This window comes from Littorina saxatilis, linkage group LG1 (assembly GCF_037325665.1).
Source record: "Littorina saxatilis isolate snail1 linkage group LG1, US_GU_Lsax_2.0, whole genome shotgun sequence".
NCBI classification, from domain to species: Eukaryota; Metazoa; Mollusca; class Gastropoda; order Littorinimorpha; family Littorinidae; genus Littorina; species Littorina saxatilis.
The window spans coordinates 19,492,950-19,507,000 of record NC_090245.1 but is presented as its reverse complement, the minus strand read 5'-3'; the positions used below and the strand labels follow the sequence as shown (position 1 = coordinate 19,507,000).

At 40.2% G+C, this 14,051-nt stretch overlaps 2 protein-coding genes across 4 annotated transcripts in view; one reads left to right on the top strand and one right to left on the bottom strand.

The window, feature by feature from the left end:
• LOC138963924 (interferon regulatory factor 8-like) overlaps nucleotides 1–5,394 on the top strand; it is a 32,741-nt gene extending 27,347 nt beyond the window's left edge. For both annotated transcript variants that reach the window (XM_070335794.1, XM_070335788.1), the window contains exons 9-11: nucleotides 862–1,022; nucleotides 1,917–2,181; nucleotides 2,641–5,394. In XM_070335794.1, the coding sequence (XP_070191895.1) occupies nucleotides 862–1,022; nucleotides 1,917–2,181; nucleotides 2,641–2,778 (564 nt within the window). In that variant the 3' untranslated portion in view covers nucleotides 2,779–5,394. The remainder of the gene's footprint in view (nucleotides 1–861; nucleotides 1,023–1,916; nucleotides 2,182–2,640) is intronic.
• Nucleotides 5,395–5,984: 590 nt separating this feature from the next.
• LOC138963943 (mitochondrial ribosome-associated GTPase 2-like) lies at nucleotides 5,985–14,007 on the bottom strand. 2 transcript variants are annotated; one of them, XM_070335809.1, is made up of 7 exons: nucleotides 13,852–14,007; nucleotides 11,651–11,864; nucleotides 10,957–11,104; nucleotides 9,889–10,004; nucleotides 9,293–9,514; nucleotides 8,114–8,252; nucleotides 5,985–7,557 (listed from the first exon to the last, which is right to left on the bottom strand). In XM_070335809.1, exons 2-7 carry the CDS (start codon nucleotides 11,849–11,851, stop codon nucleotides 7,190–7,192), a joined length of 1,194 nt encoding a protein of 397 aa, XP_070191910.1. In that variant the 5' UTR covers nucleotides 11,852–11,864; nucleotides 13,852–14,007; the 3' UTR covers nucleotides 5,985–7,189. The 2 variants fall into 2 exon arrangements, with proteins under 2 accessions (XP_070191910.1, XP_070191902.1); XM_070335801.1 differs by having other exon boundaries at nucleotides 13,664–14,002.
• Nucleotides 14,008–14,051: the final 44 nt, after the last annotated feature.

Genomic DNA, 14,051 nt, shown 5'->3' with positions numbered 1-14,051 from the left:
TTCAAATCTAGTTTTAATAAGCATACTTACCATACGAGCCATTTTTTTTTTTATTAAATCGAGTTTTAAAAAGCGTACTTACCAGTACCTTACAATTGACCTGACAACCCCCACTCCCACCGCCCCCTAAGCTATGCAATTGTAAGATGTAGTTTATAGACATGAGAATAGAAAATCGTCAAAAACAGAGGAAATAAGGTTTGCCAAATCTTATGTAACACAGAATTCAAATTATTTATCAGATTTTCTTAACCCTGATGTAAGAGGAGTGTTTACAACTTCAAAATCAATCTACTGTGCTTATTTACCATATGCAGACCTGGGAACCCCTGTTTTGTACATGGAGTACTCTCAAACAATCTTGGCGTATTTTCAGAAAAATGAGTGTACACCCCACAACATTTCAACATCGAAGATTCAAACATGCTTCATAGTCGCATGCGTCCGTTGCACCGTTAATTAAATTTACCAATGCATCTGCATCTTTTTTCAATGTATAATGACAAAAGCTGTAACCATTGATCAAATGCCGAGTTATAAATTTATGTTTAATCATTAAAATAAAGAGTGCCCCAGTAAAATAGATAGGAATGACAGGGATGTGCTTGTGAAGAAAAGTAGTCAGGGAATTTTTCTCGTCGGATTTTTTTTCAACCGACCTTACTGATCGGACTTTAGACAAAAAGCCGTACAAAATACGGCGTAATCGTATGGGTTCCCAGGTCTGCATATCAGACATAAACACCTAGAGAGGTTTAAAAGGAGAAATTCCCTAAAACGGAGGAAGACTCTCATGCCTGAGCTGTGTATACGTACATGTGCAATGAAATTCCCTTCAACATGGACACTGTTGTGTGGCAGGTGTTTGGCGACTATCATGCGGACCAGGTGCACGTTCCTTACAACGCTGGTCAGTTGGAAGCGAGGCAGGAGCAGCTGACCGTCACTCTGCTCAATGCACTGGAACGGGGAATCAACATCTATGTTGAGAAGGGCAGCATCTACGTCCTCCGCAGATGCAAGTGAGTGACTCCAAAAGGGAAAGGAGGGGCGAGGGGCGAGGGAAGGGGGTTGGGAGAAGAAAGAGAGTGTGCCATAACTAAAAATATAATCTCCCCACCACTTGTATAAAAATACGCACAGTTAGACTAAACTTTTGGAAGAGATGAGAATATAACAACTTAGACAGTAAAAAGATTTTCATAAATTTAAATATAAGTCCTCTTTCACATGATGCGAGCACCACTGAACCTGATGAATTCCGCTATACAGAGGAATTCTTCTTCTTCTTCTTTCTTCTTCGTTCATGTGCTGAAACTCCCACGACATTTTTTTATGTGTATGACCATTTTTAACCGCGCCATTTTGTTTGTTTGTTTGTTTATTTGTTGCTTAACGTCCAGCCGACTACGCAGAGCCATATCAGGACGAGGAAGGGGGGATGAAGGGGGCCACTTGTCAAGCGATTCCTGTTTACAAATGCACTAACCCATTACTTGTGTCCCAGCAGGCTTTAGTAAAACTAAATTAATACCTACTGGAAGATTACCAGTTTCCAGTATGTTAAAATAGGCTTAACCTATCTACTGCTGGACTTACATCAGAACACTAACAGATTAAACTATACATGAATCGCGAGACAAGCGGCAAGAGAAGAGATTTTTGGAAAAAATACAGGTGAATGAGCAAGAAGGCAGAAAAAAGAAAAGAATTGATGAAGAAAAAGAGAGCATGACAGGAAAGAGGAACCAAAAATCTACCTAACAGCAAACTAGAAAGCTCCTGCGGTTCCAAAAACAGGAGGGGCCTTTAATTTCATAACCGCAGTGCCCCACTGCGGGAAACCGCGCCATTCAGGCAGCCATACGCCGCTTTCTGAGGAATTCAAAACTGACATAATTTTTCACATCTTGCAGAGCAAGTGTGTTCACATCACCAGCCAACAAAGAGGTGAAACAAACAATCAAGGTGGAAAGAGAGCACAGACCTGTCAAGATCTTCGACTTCTCGCAAGACTTTCTGCCCGCCTTCATGCGCTACCAGCAAGGTGAGGGGCCGCGACCTTCACCCCAGGTCATCATCGCCATCGGTCAGAACTTCAGAGATGACGTGGAACCCTACACTAACCTGCTGCTCTCTGTGACCGTGTGTCATGCGAGTGCTAGTCATCTGCTTGCACAGGTAAGAACTGATATTTGATGGGTTTAAAAAATAAATAAAACATTAATTTTTGCTAAATATTGAAGGCTTAAAGAGACAGAAGGGTTATGCTTTTTATGTTGTTGTTTTTGAATGAAGTGTCTCATGAAATACGGTGTCTGCTCAAGTTCTAACTAACTTACAAAATGAAGGGAATACATAGCAGATGCAGTAGTCGTGTTACTGCGTTCTCAAGGTGTCGTTTAAAGAAGATATGAGTTCACCATTTGTCAATGAACGGTTCATCAAAATAAAAATAAACAACACAAATTCTGAACTGGGCTGAACTTGGAAAGTGGTCAGGCAGCAGTAAGAGTGTTTACGTTTACGCAGTACTCTAATCAAAAACTGTAACAGTGCAAACAGCTAGTAAACCTGAATATAATTTTTAAAATGAAAAGCATCAACAAAATCCTTTACATGTCGCACATATGATTTCAGCATGTGCCAGAGAGTCCACCAGTGGAGATTTCACGGTCCAACGAGTACGACCGGTACCTGCAGTACGTGACTGCCAGCGGTGCCACCAATCCTGTCGCGCAGCCTATGGCGCTCTACACCACCAACACCACGCACTAGAGAGCACCATCGCAGCTGCAACGGTTGGCAGTGTCAAGATATCTCCCAAAAAAATATCAACCAAGATGTGTGAATGACTGAAACCCAGAAATACTCTTAAAACTGCAAATCCAAGACATATGAGAACACCACCGCAGCTGCCACAGCCTGCAGTGCCAATATTATTTCTCCAACATTATCAACCAAGATGTACGAATGACTGAAACCCAGAAATTCCCTTAAAACTGCAAATCCAAGACATCTGTCCTGGGAAAAAATAACACTCATGATGTGCTATATTTTGTACTGAAATCGCAAATCCAAGAACTGCAACACAACTTTGTCAGTCTAAAGTGTCATGGCTGTCAATAAAGACGTGCTAAGCATCACAGTTTCAACACATCTACCTTAAAAATATGAACAGTTGACAGTGCGCAGATTTTCTCTCTTACACCCGTCACCAAAGGTATGACTGACCATTCACAGACCGAACTATAGGTACACAACTTGAACAGTCTACAGTGCCAATATTGTCGTGACAACTATCCCTCAAGATGTGCTACTGATATCACAAATGCAGGGCTGCCTACAGAACTGAAACGGCCTTCAGTGTGAATATTTTCTGTGATACAATTATTACTCACAATGTGCTACAGTGGTACCTGTGATGAAAGGACACCCTTGGGACCAGCCAAGTGTCCCTACATTGCAGGTGGCCTTTCATGACAGGTATACTTTGGTAGAGATAATATTAACAGGGACAAGAGCAGGTGTCCTTTAAATGGAGGTGTCCTCTCATGGGAGGGTCCACACATCGCAGGTACTGCTGTTCTCATCCCTGTTACTTATCAAAAACTTAAAAATGCCTACAAATCACAAACAGCACAAAGTGTCACAATCAGCAGTCTCACTTAGAAAAATATTAGCAATTCCACCACAAACAGGAACATGCCCACACAACTTCTTCAGTCAACAGACGAGTGTAATTAAAATATACTGTGGGACTAAGCAAAATGCACAGTTACCAGGACATCCAAGAATGCTGAGCTGTAACCACCATAATCAGACTATGCACTTTCTTTTTTGTGTAACATTGCAAAATACATGTTCTATGCACCAAGAAGAGAATACTCACTCTGTCCCAAGCAGGCAAAAAAAAAAAAAGATTGTATTCACTACCTTCCTTGTTAGGGGGTCAAGCTTGAAGGATACTGACCATATCATCATAGGACAAAGCATTGAAGGATCCCATCACACCATACCCTTGCTCACCCAAAGCTTTATAATCCCACATTAATCAAAATGTCTACATTTTAGTGTCAAGTTGAGCTGTCTCATCAGAAATACAGAAGAGGAGACTACACTTGTAATTTGTCAGAAGATACGGATATAATTATCTCCTTATTAGAGAAATCCACAATAAACTAATCCAAAGCAAAATAGGTTGTGTGGTGGAGATGCTAAGAAGTATATTTGTAGTCTTTCACAGAAGTCCACCCCTGCAGTTTTCATGCATAGAATGTGAGAGCTCCAAGAAGATTACATGAGTATGACTATTCAAATCTGCATATATGTCATGAGAATATCAAATGCATTTATCTCCCTTTCTTTCCTTTTGCTTTTAGAAGTGTTTTTTGTCCTAATCTCCTGCATTTTGTTGTGGTTTTTGCAGATATACTGCAACCAGAATCATAAGCTTTTAACCTTTTTGTACATAGAATTTTTTTTGATTGTTGAGGGTTGAGTTTTTAAAGGTGCTTTCTGTTGTAAAAATGTTCGTATTCCTCTGCAATTTATTCTGAAAAGCACTACAACTACAAGCCTAACCGGGCTTTGACATTTACCAGGGATTGCAAAATATTGTGTACATAATGCAGTGTTTAAATCTATGCATTCTAATAGCTGTACTGTATTTTGCAGCACACTTTTTAGTTTAAAAAAACCCTATCCATGTGCCATTTGGATGTGTAGATATTCTTAACCTGTAACGCAATATTTGAACACTGTGCTTGTTGTGACATTACACTCAAATGTAAGAGGACCCCAACTATCCGTCAATATCCTAATTAACACATATTAAACAGCCTAACTTTTCAATGTAAGCAGCGAGAATTTTCCAATGGATTAATTATTAAGCGGTAACCCCAATATTCCATATGTTCAAAATGCCACCAAAGGACACTTCTGAAAGAGCCAAATTAAAGCATCAAGTTTAAAGATCATGCTGGTATTTATTTTCCCCTGGATAAATAGCATTTGATTTCCAATGGGCAAACTTGAATTGCCAGGTAAACTGTGCTCTTAGATGGAAGGCATATTAAACGTAATTACTTCAGTGTATTTTCAGAAGGTAATATGATATTGTCTGTAAACTTAATGATACAGGCTGTATTGTTTCATTAACTTGTCCTTTTTCCTGAGTAATGGTAATCTTGTTTTATGCTTACAAAGCAGCGAACTGTGTAATGTCTTGCATGTTATTTTCTTCTGACTGTTTGTACATGTTTCAGTGGAGAATACATGATAATTGTCAATTTTATGATTTCAACAAAAACAAAACAAAATTTTGCAGAATTTTGAATGGTGTCTGTTTTCTTCCAAAGGAAAAACAAGAAAAAAATAAAAACATAAGACAGACGTCTCAGATGTGTGTGTGTGTGTGTGTGTGTGTGTGTGGAGAGAGAGAGAGAGAGAGAGAGAGAGAGAGAGAGAGAAAGGAGAGAGAGAGAGAGAGAGAGAGAGAGAGAGAGTACTCATCAAATCAAATGCAGTTGAGTAGACCTTTTCTGGAAATAACACTGTCAGGATTTGCAAGAATTGTGGAAGAGTTACAGCCCACTTTAGGGTGACAAACAATAACCACGTGATTGACTAGTAAAAAACCCCGATCGCAGTGAATAACAACCTGATTTGTATGTTATGCAGTGTCCGCTAAATATGACCCCATTTCTTAAAAACAAAAACAAACCATGATTTGTTACGGCAATGATCATTTACTCCGAGTCCTAGCCTGTGACAAACGTGTTTCACCTGAGGTCACGGAATCAGTTATTTACTGCAATGGTGGTTTTAAATGGACCACCATCGGATGTGCTACTGTTTGTCAACCTAAAGCCGGGTGAACCCTTCCACAATGCTTGAAGATCTTGACATAGTTATTTCCTATCATGGTGTATTGAAAAGATGTATATATTTAAATATTCATGAAATCACACAAAGACGGCAAACCTTTTCAGAGATAGTTTAGTACCCACTGTTTCTTCCAGCAGCACACATGTGTCAAATAAAAAAACATTTATCAGAAAATACTCCTTGTGTTAGACAGATACATGCTACATTTCTGCTCACAAAACTCTACCAAGCTGCCGTAAACATGCCCGACACATATCTTCTGTTCATTAAAAAAATAATTTCAGCTGAGAAATCTTGTATCTATTAACGGTACTTGAAAATTCATGGCATCACCTAATTCTCTGTCTGCACTAAGCTAAAGATGTACTTAATAAAAACATGTTTGATGTTTTGATGTAGGTTATACCTAGTAAACCACAAGACAGTTTTTGTTGTACATGGCAGACTAACAGTACGGCATATCATCATTTTTCTCTGTCAAACAAGTACAGAGGAACCTGCCCCTACGACCACCTGTCGAAAACAACACCTTGCCTACAACAACCACCCCAAAGGATCCCCGACAAGCTTTCTTTTTTTATGCAGTTTTACCTTTTTATAGCGAACCACCTGTCTGCAACAACCACTTTTGGTCAGTCCCTTGGATGGTCGTTATTGACGGGATCAACTGTGGTCAAAAGTCACCACATTTACTATGAGTTTAGCTGAGTACACCATAGGCTTCCCTAAATTAGTCATGTGTTAACCTTGCTTGGGAAGCTGCTTGTTTGGCAATACTTTCATTTCATTAATTTTAACCTTCGCCGGTGGTCGTGGGTCCATGTGGACCCAGAAGGGTGTTTAATTGCAAATATCTCTTAAACTAGTTGGAATTTTTTAATGAGCGAATGCCCCAGCTCTTACGTCCTAAAATTTCAGCGAGAAGTAATACACACAAAAAAGGTCAAATTTAGACTACAAACATCGTGGGGCCGTGCGGACCCATGTTTCTCAAAGAAGGAAAAGCGTGCATCTTTGAGAAGCATGGGTCCACACGGCCCCACGATGTCTTCCGTGTGTAGTCGATAACCCGGACTGGCGAAGGTTAAAAGGTTTCAAGAATCGTTTTAATCACATGTTCACGAAGCCATCATTTTATTTATGGAGACCATATCAAGTTATCAAACCCCCCCCCCCCCCCCAAAAAAAAAAAAAAAAAAAAAAAAGAATAAGAGCCTCTTGCTAATTATGCATACTACTTTGAGCCATTTTTGCAGATTGGTGTTCAAAAATAAGTGACAGACCTAACTCGCAAAATAGCCTAAAAGCTCTCACCAACATGCATATCATACATCTTTCGAAGGTGATCCAGAAGGGGTTCGATACCTAACCTGTGCTTGGCCGATATAGCAAACACAGGTAAGTCAATGCGTGCCTTCAGTTCTGCCAGGGTCTCCTCAGAGCCTTCAACATCCAACTTGTTGCCTATAATGGCGTGGGGTCTTTTTGACAGACCTTCCTCGTACTGTTCCAGTTCAAACTTGAGATCATTCAGCTGAGTCCAGGGTTCATCCACTGAAAGGTCAAGGACATAGAGGAGGCAGGCGCAGCGCCGGATGTGTCGAAGAAAGGAATGCCCTAGTCCTCGATTCTGGTGAGCTCCGTTGATGAGGCCAGGGATATCAGCCACTGAAATTAAAAGATTAGTTTTATTACAGTTTATTTTCTCCCATATCATGGATTTGGCCACTGGACAGTTACAGGTGGTTCTTTTCCTCTTACTAATGATTATTTGAAAAGAAGTAGTATTATGCACACACAAGCCTACACCCCCCCCCCACACACACACACAAAGTTAGAAGATGAAGCGTACTTCAGGAATGCAATGCAGCAAGTGAAATGCAAGACATCACCTGTAACAAGGGAGATAACTAGATACTACTGGCCCATGAGCCTATCTGTACAGCTGATCACACATCCAAACCAAAGGTGAGACACAAAACACTGCTTTAATTGAACAGACAAAACAATTCAATGAAAAATATAAACATGCAACCATACTATCTATATATATGAAATTAGCAATCAATTACACAAGATAGTAGCGCTATTATTACCTGCCACCTGTCCATAGTCATCATACTCCACAAAACACTGCTTCAATTGAACAGACACAAAAAATTCAATGAAAAATATAAATATCAAATTAGTAATCAATGACTCAAGACAATAGGGATGTTATTACCTGCCACCTGTTCATAGTCATCATACTCCACAATACCGACGTGAGGATTAAGAGTTGTGAAGGGATAGGCAGCCACTTTGGGTCGAGCTCTGGAGATTGCTCGCAACAGGGTAGATTTGCCGGCATTCGGAAAACCAATCTACAAAGTAAAATAAATCAATGACAGAAAGGACCACAAGTATTATAACTTAAAAATGTGTAAAATGACCTAAATAACTGGTTAAAAAGATTCATATGCGTTCTAAAAGCAAGTTTTTAAAACAAAATAACAGGTTGTCTGGTTGCCACTTCTAAATCAAAATTTTAAAAACAAAAACAATAGATCCTTTGTTGTTGTTGCAATGTGGGGAACAAAGAATCAGCATTTAATTTTAAGAGTGAATGACAGAATGTCATTATTACTATCAGGGAGAGCTGTAAGAACTAGAAAGTGAATAAGGGGGGGGGGGGAGAGAGAGGAGAGAGAGAGAGAGAGAGAGGAGGGAGAGAGAGAGAGGAGGGAGAGAGAGGGAGAGAGAGAGAGAGAGGGGGAGAGAGAGAGAGAGGAGGGAGAGAGGGAGAGAGAGAGAGAGAGAGGGAGGGAGAGAGAGAGAGAGAGAGAGGGAGAGAAAGAGAGAAAGAAGAAGAGAGAGAGAGAGGGGGGGGGGGGGGGGGGAGAAAGAAGAAGTAGAGAGAGAAAGAAAGTGGGAGGATAGGACAAAAACACAGGAAGGAGCAAGCCCAGTTGGCTCGAGAGCATGGAAAGGCAACTGAAAGAAACAGAAAATGAAGGCTTCCTGAATAAACACAACCATCAAAACTCGCAACACCCTGCACTCACACATGTCAACCCTTGTCAAACCTCAAGTGTAGCAATTTAATTTAAAAAAATTGATTTTCAGCATTGCAAATGGCGTTTTTATTTTATTTTAAAGTTTAGTTAGAAAAAAGGTACATATAACAGCCAATAGATAGTGGCTGCAGTGCCATTTTACAGTGCGTACAATGCTTTATGACACAAATTCTGACTGCTACACGGATTGATAATCAGAAATGAGTACCAGGACTCACAAGAAAGAGCAAACTGTGCGAGGTTTGTGATATTTGTTTGAGAGTACTGTATATTAACAATTCTAAGCTTGGTGTAACAGCATGGCAATTTGTCTTTAAACGTAGCAAATGGCAGCTCTGTGAACTCACCAAACCAGCATGAGCCATAGTTCGCAGCTCCACCTTCACGCGTAACTCCTGACCTTTGGCCCCCAGCTCCCCTTTGGCAGGCGCTCGATTTTCATTGGACAAGAAAAAGTGGTTGCCCTTTCCTCCTGCTCCCCCTCTGGCCACCACACATACATCTCCGTGTTTCTCTATACTGCCGATATCAGTGCCTCCCTCTGTCTTGATGATAGTCCCCACCGGAACCTGAAATTAAAAAAAAGCAGAAATGACGTTTAAAAAAGCTACTGCGCCACTACAGTCTGTTCAAATAGACCTACAACTTGCATGTCCAGTGGAAATGTTCTATGATGTGTGTAAGGTTTATCCATAAAGTCCAAGAAATCTCTGGTAGTACAACATATCACACACCATAACATGGACAAATGTCCGTTCTCTCTCTCTCTCATTTAGTCTTACACACACACGCACACAGTATATAAATGTAATGATAATAATCAATATTGTACTAATGCAGCAATCAACAACGACCTTACATACACACACACACACAGAGTATGTAAATGTAATGATAATATTGTACTAATGCAGCCATCAACAAAGACCTGTTTTTCACTGACCTCAATGTACAAATGCTCAGCATTTTTTCCATGGCATATTTTTGTGCGACCTCTTATGCCATCCTCAGCTTTCACCACAGGTTTAAGATGAGCAAGGGACTTTGAGTTGGTTGAGGCTAGGAAGCGAAGGAAAAATAAATGATCAGTTAAACCTGGATTAAAAAAAACAAGTATGAGTTAAACTGAGTACATCAGGGGCTTCTGGTAAATTAGTCTTCAATTTCATCACAATCACATGTCCATTGCAAATTCTTGGGAGTACATGTATTATGTAATTGACTAATTGGAAAAGAGTGCTAAACTTTTACAAGGGCTAACAAACTGATTTCACCTGCACATAAACACAGAAAAGCACATACATGTAAACACTTATCTCTTATAGCCCTGTGGGGTTACCCGAATGTGCTTTCTTGCTGGGGAAAGACAGCTGACATATGGCACTGCGTTACCTTTTCTCTCTCTTAAAAATCATACATGTGTGAGTTTCCATGCCCTGAGACATTTACTGTGAACTTCGGATCTTTATCTTGCACATGTGTGCCCAAGGGGTTGTTCAGGTACTGAGGAGAGTCTACAAAAAGTTGACACTAGGAACTAAATTCCTCGCAGAACCCGGGATTTGAACCAACGCCAAAAGGTACTACTGGTTTTGAAGTCAGCGCCCCTACCAACTGAGCTATCTCCCTGCCAGAGCGATATTCCAAGACACACATACTCATTCACACTATACCACTAAACGCAAACATAAACTCTGTGAACAGGCCCTCACTGGCCTCAACCACTAATCAAGTCCGAGAGAAACCAGCAAACAGAGTACAAACCCCATGTTGTATACATACACGTTTATCTCCTCTTTCAGCAGAGGTAGGTTCCTATTTCAATTTTGCTACAACTGTGTGTACCCCGCTTCCAAGCCACACACAAAATTTCACATTAATTGAACCATAAACACAATAGATCTTAATGCGGAAAGAAGGACAAACAAACAAAACTACACTACACACACCCATTTACAAAGGGAGGTGTAGAGACAACAAACTTTGAAAGATTCATCCCACAACAAATCACCTTCAAAGATGACATGGCCACCGTTGCCACCATTTCCACCATCCGGTCCTGCCCACTCCTTGCACGGTTCACTGGAGAACGACATGCATCCATTGCCACCATTGCCCCCTCGCACTACTAGTTGTTTGTAGTCGACAAAATGTCTTACCTGATTTAAAAGCAAAGAAAGTGAACAGAACTTGAGTCTATAGTATACTGAGATTTAATGCATTATAAATCCAAAACAGTGAAAGGCACTTTGGTAAAAACAGTTATGTGCTCGCTCAACTTTACAAAAATGTGAAACTTTCACAGTGAAACACATTTGCTTTTGAAAACATAAAAATATATATCTAAAAGTAAAACTGAGGGAAAAAAGACAAAGACAGAAAGATGACATCACAAACCCCTGCTTTACTAAGTCTCTCAAGGGAAAGTCAAAGGTGTCAGCCCTCATTTCAGAATATTCGGGGCTGACAATAGTACTTATTGAATTTTCACAGCTGATTAAACTACATAAACATCACATTTCAAACTTCAAATTCTAGAACTTATTCTGGTCCGAGAAACCTCAGCCGTGCAAATGCAATACCATTTGTTTGAAAACTGCAATGCAAACCATGCTCCTCATACAGTAAGTATAACTGGTTACCCAAAATGATTGCCATCATTTTCTCCATTTTGCTTCAGTTCTAGATTCCTTCACTACAGTTACCTTGTGTGTATCTCCCTTCGGCTTTCTGGGTTTGATGTGTTTGGGGGTGGCCGAGGTGGAAGCGGCCCGACTGGCACCACAAAAATGTAATGTATACGCTGTGGAAGTGGGAATGAGTCTTTGGCGCACAGCAATGCTGTAAAGCTGACTGGCTGCCCGCAAGCAGACAGCTGGCTGAAGCAGCATCAATGATCTCCCCATTGCTGCTTTGATCCTGAAAATGAAATATATCTGTATCTGTCTGTTACGCTGCACTTGTAGAACAAGTCATCCAGATGTCTGGCATTGTTAAGCACTATGAACAAGTTGCTTTTTACTTTATAAATATAATTAAAAACGTGCTCCGCTAGCCACCCGGACAGACTTTACACATTAATATATATATATATATATATATATCCCATGACCTCCCTTCTTTGTCTCTGTTACTTCAGTATGGGTATATATGTTGTATTTTTATAGCTCAATAAATACATCATGGACTCAAAAAAATATATGATAGTGCAGATTCCGATTTGGGCGAAGAACTACTTTGCTCCCGACCTTTGACCTCGCGCCGAACAATGTGACACATTTGTATGAAGTTCCAAAATCGTATTGCACGGCTCAGAAAACCATATCAGTTGCACGCAAAAATGAATCTCAGAACTGATCTGATGTATGAGATGCAATAAGCAAACGTTTCTTTCATTATGAAAGCAATGCAGGTGGGAAAAAACGAACATTCAACTTACAAGATAACCAGATGCTAGCGAACCAAAACAAAAACACGAGTACCCTCCCCTTGCTTCGTTAACAGACGACTTTTGAGAATCTGTCAGACCGTCCTTACCTGGCACGGTTGGGCTTCGCTATCATCAGCTGTTTCACGTGTTTTGCGAGCAAGTCTACTCTTTTGCCTGGCTCTGCAGTAAGTCCACATTGGCGATGAAGGTATCTAAGAACTTAACATGTGTGTATTTTTCCGTAATCCAGTCATATTCTTTCAAAATGCAATCAAGCGGCGGTGACAGACTTGGGTCCTGTTTTCATCGCATCAATACCAGTTTAGGTTCATGCAAACACACTCGCAAAACAGTTTATCATGTAGATACATTTCAAATAGGGAGCAAATGGTTAAATCTACATATGTGTTCCCTAAAATTTGCTTCTCTGTCAATAAAACTAATTGTATAATAATGCGTTCGAAAAAAACAACGTGGAATCGATTCTGAATCGAGTCGAGTAAGCCAAATGGGGGCCAAACCGGTTTCCCCGTTCCGCCGACCTGAAACGCAAAAGAATTGTGCGCTTCAACTAAATGGATTTCTATACGACTTCATTACTTTCTTGCAACTTATGAACCTTTACTTAACGCTTTTAAACGGTCTGAAAGTAGTGTTACCGCGTACTTATAGATGCACTCATTCGTTTTATTTTTTCAGCGACGGTCACTTAGTTTAAGGTTGCAAAAAGGCCATGTCTCGCTGAAAACACTGTTTCACACTCCACAGATCGCAAAAGTGCCGCTAGTAGTCTACACTTTGTGTTTGATGGTAGAATGGGATATACAGATTACAACACTCGTGGTTTTTTATATGGCTTGTATTTCAGTCAAGACCCAGCGGGAATATCAATCGAGAGCCACTCGCCAAAGGCTCGTGTCTCCCGATGATATTCATCCGCTGGGTCTTGACTGAAATACAAGCCATATAAAAAACCACTCGTGTTGTAACCTATACATATATATATATATATATATATATATATAATATGTAATATAGAATAAACAGAATACATGGCTTGCCGTGTCGTACCTTAACTTCAGCGAGCTTTTCAATATTTGAAAAATGAACGAGTGTTATAATCTGGTACAACACAGCCATGTAGATTCTCTTTTTATCACTCTAGATCTGTTTTGTTGATCTAAACTAGTATAACTATAAGTATAAAGCTAGGACATTTGAATGTAGTCCATAATATGCACTATGCAGATAATCATAATGGCTTCTCGAAAAAGAAGAATTAGCAAACCTTCCTTAGTTAGTAAGCTTCAAAGGTTGTTCAAGCCATCTTTGTAATCCAGCAATGTCACACAGCGGGGAGAAAGAGACACAGGGAGAGTGGGGGAAAGATAATGAGAGGAGGGGGTAGAGCGTTTGCGTGCTGCGACTTTTGCGTGATTCACAGCATAAGTTTCTTTCCTCCTTCAACCAGTCTACCTCTACTGAAATTCCACCAAAATGAAGTGCGGAGAGATTGTGGACCTTATCCACATGTGTTTTGCTCCTTCTGATGCCTGACAGTGACAATCACATTTCAAGTTTCACTTCTCTCCCGTGCTGTCAACGTCCTTGACCTTGCGTTAGTAATTCCGCACACAAGGCAAATTACGCAGTAAAGCAAATTACGCAGTAAAGTA

Excerpts from the sequence above, each read along its gene's own strand:
- LOC138963943 (XM_070335809.1), bottom strand. The coding sequence starts at position 11,851 with ATGGGGAGATCATTGATGCTGCTTCAGCCAGCTGTCTGCTTGCGGGCA. Across the intron at positions 9,515-9,888 it reads CTGAGCATTTGTACATTGAG|GTTCCGGTGGGGACTATCAT; the intron begins GTCAGTGAAAAA and ends TTTTAATTTCAG. Across the intron at positions 7,558-8,113 it reads TGACTATGAACAGGTGGCAG|TGGCTGATATCCCTGGCCTC; the intron begins GTAATAACATCC and ends TTTTAATTTCAG.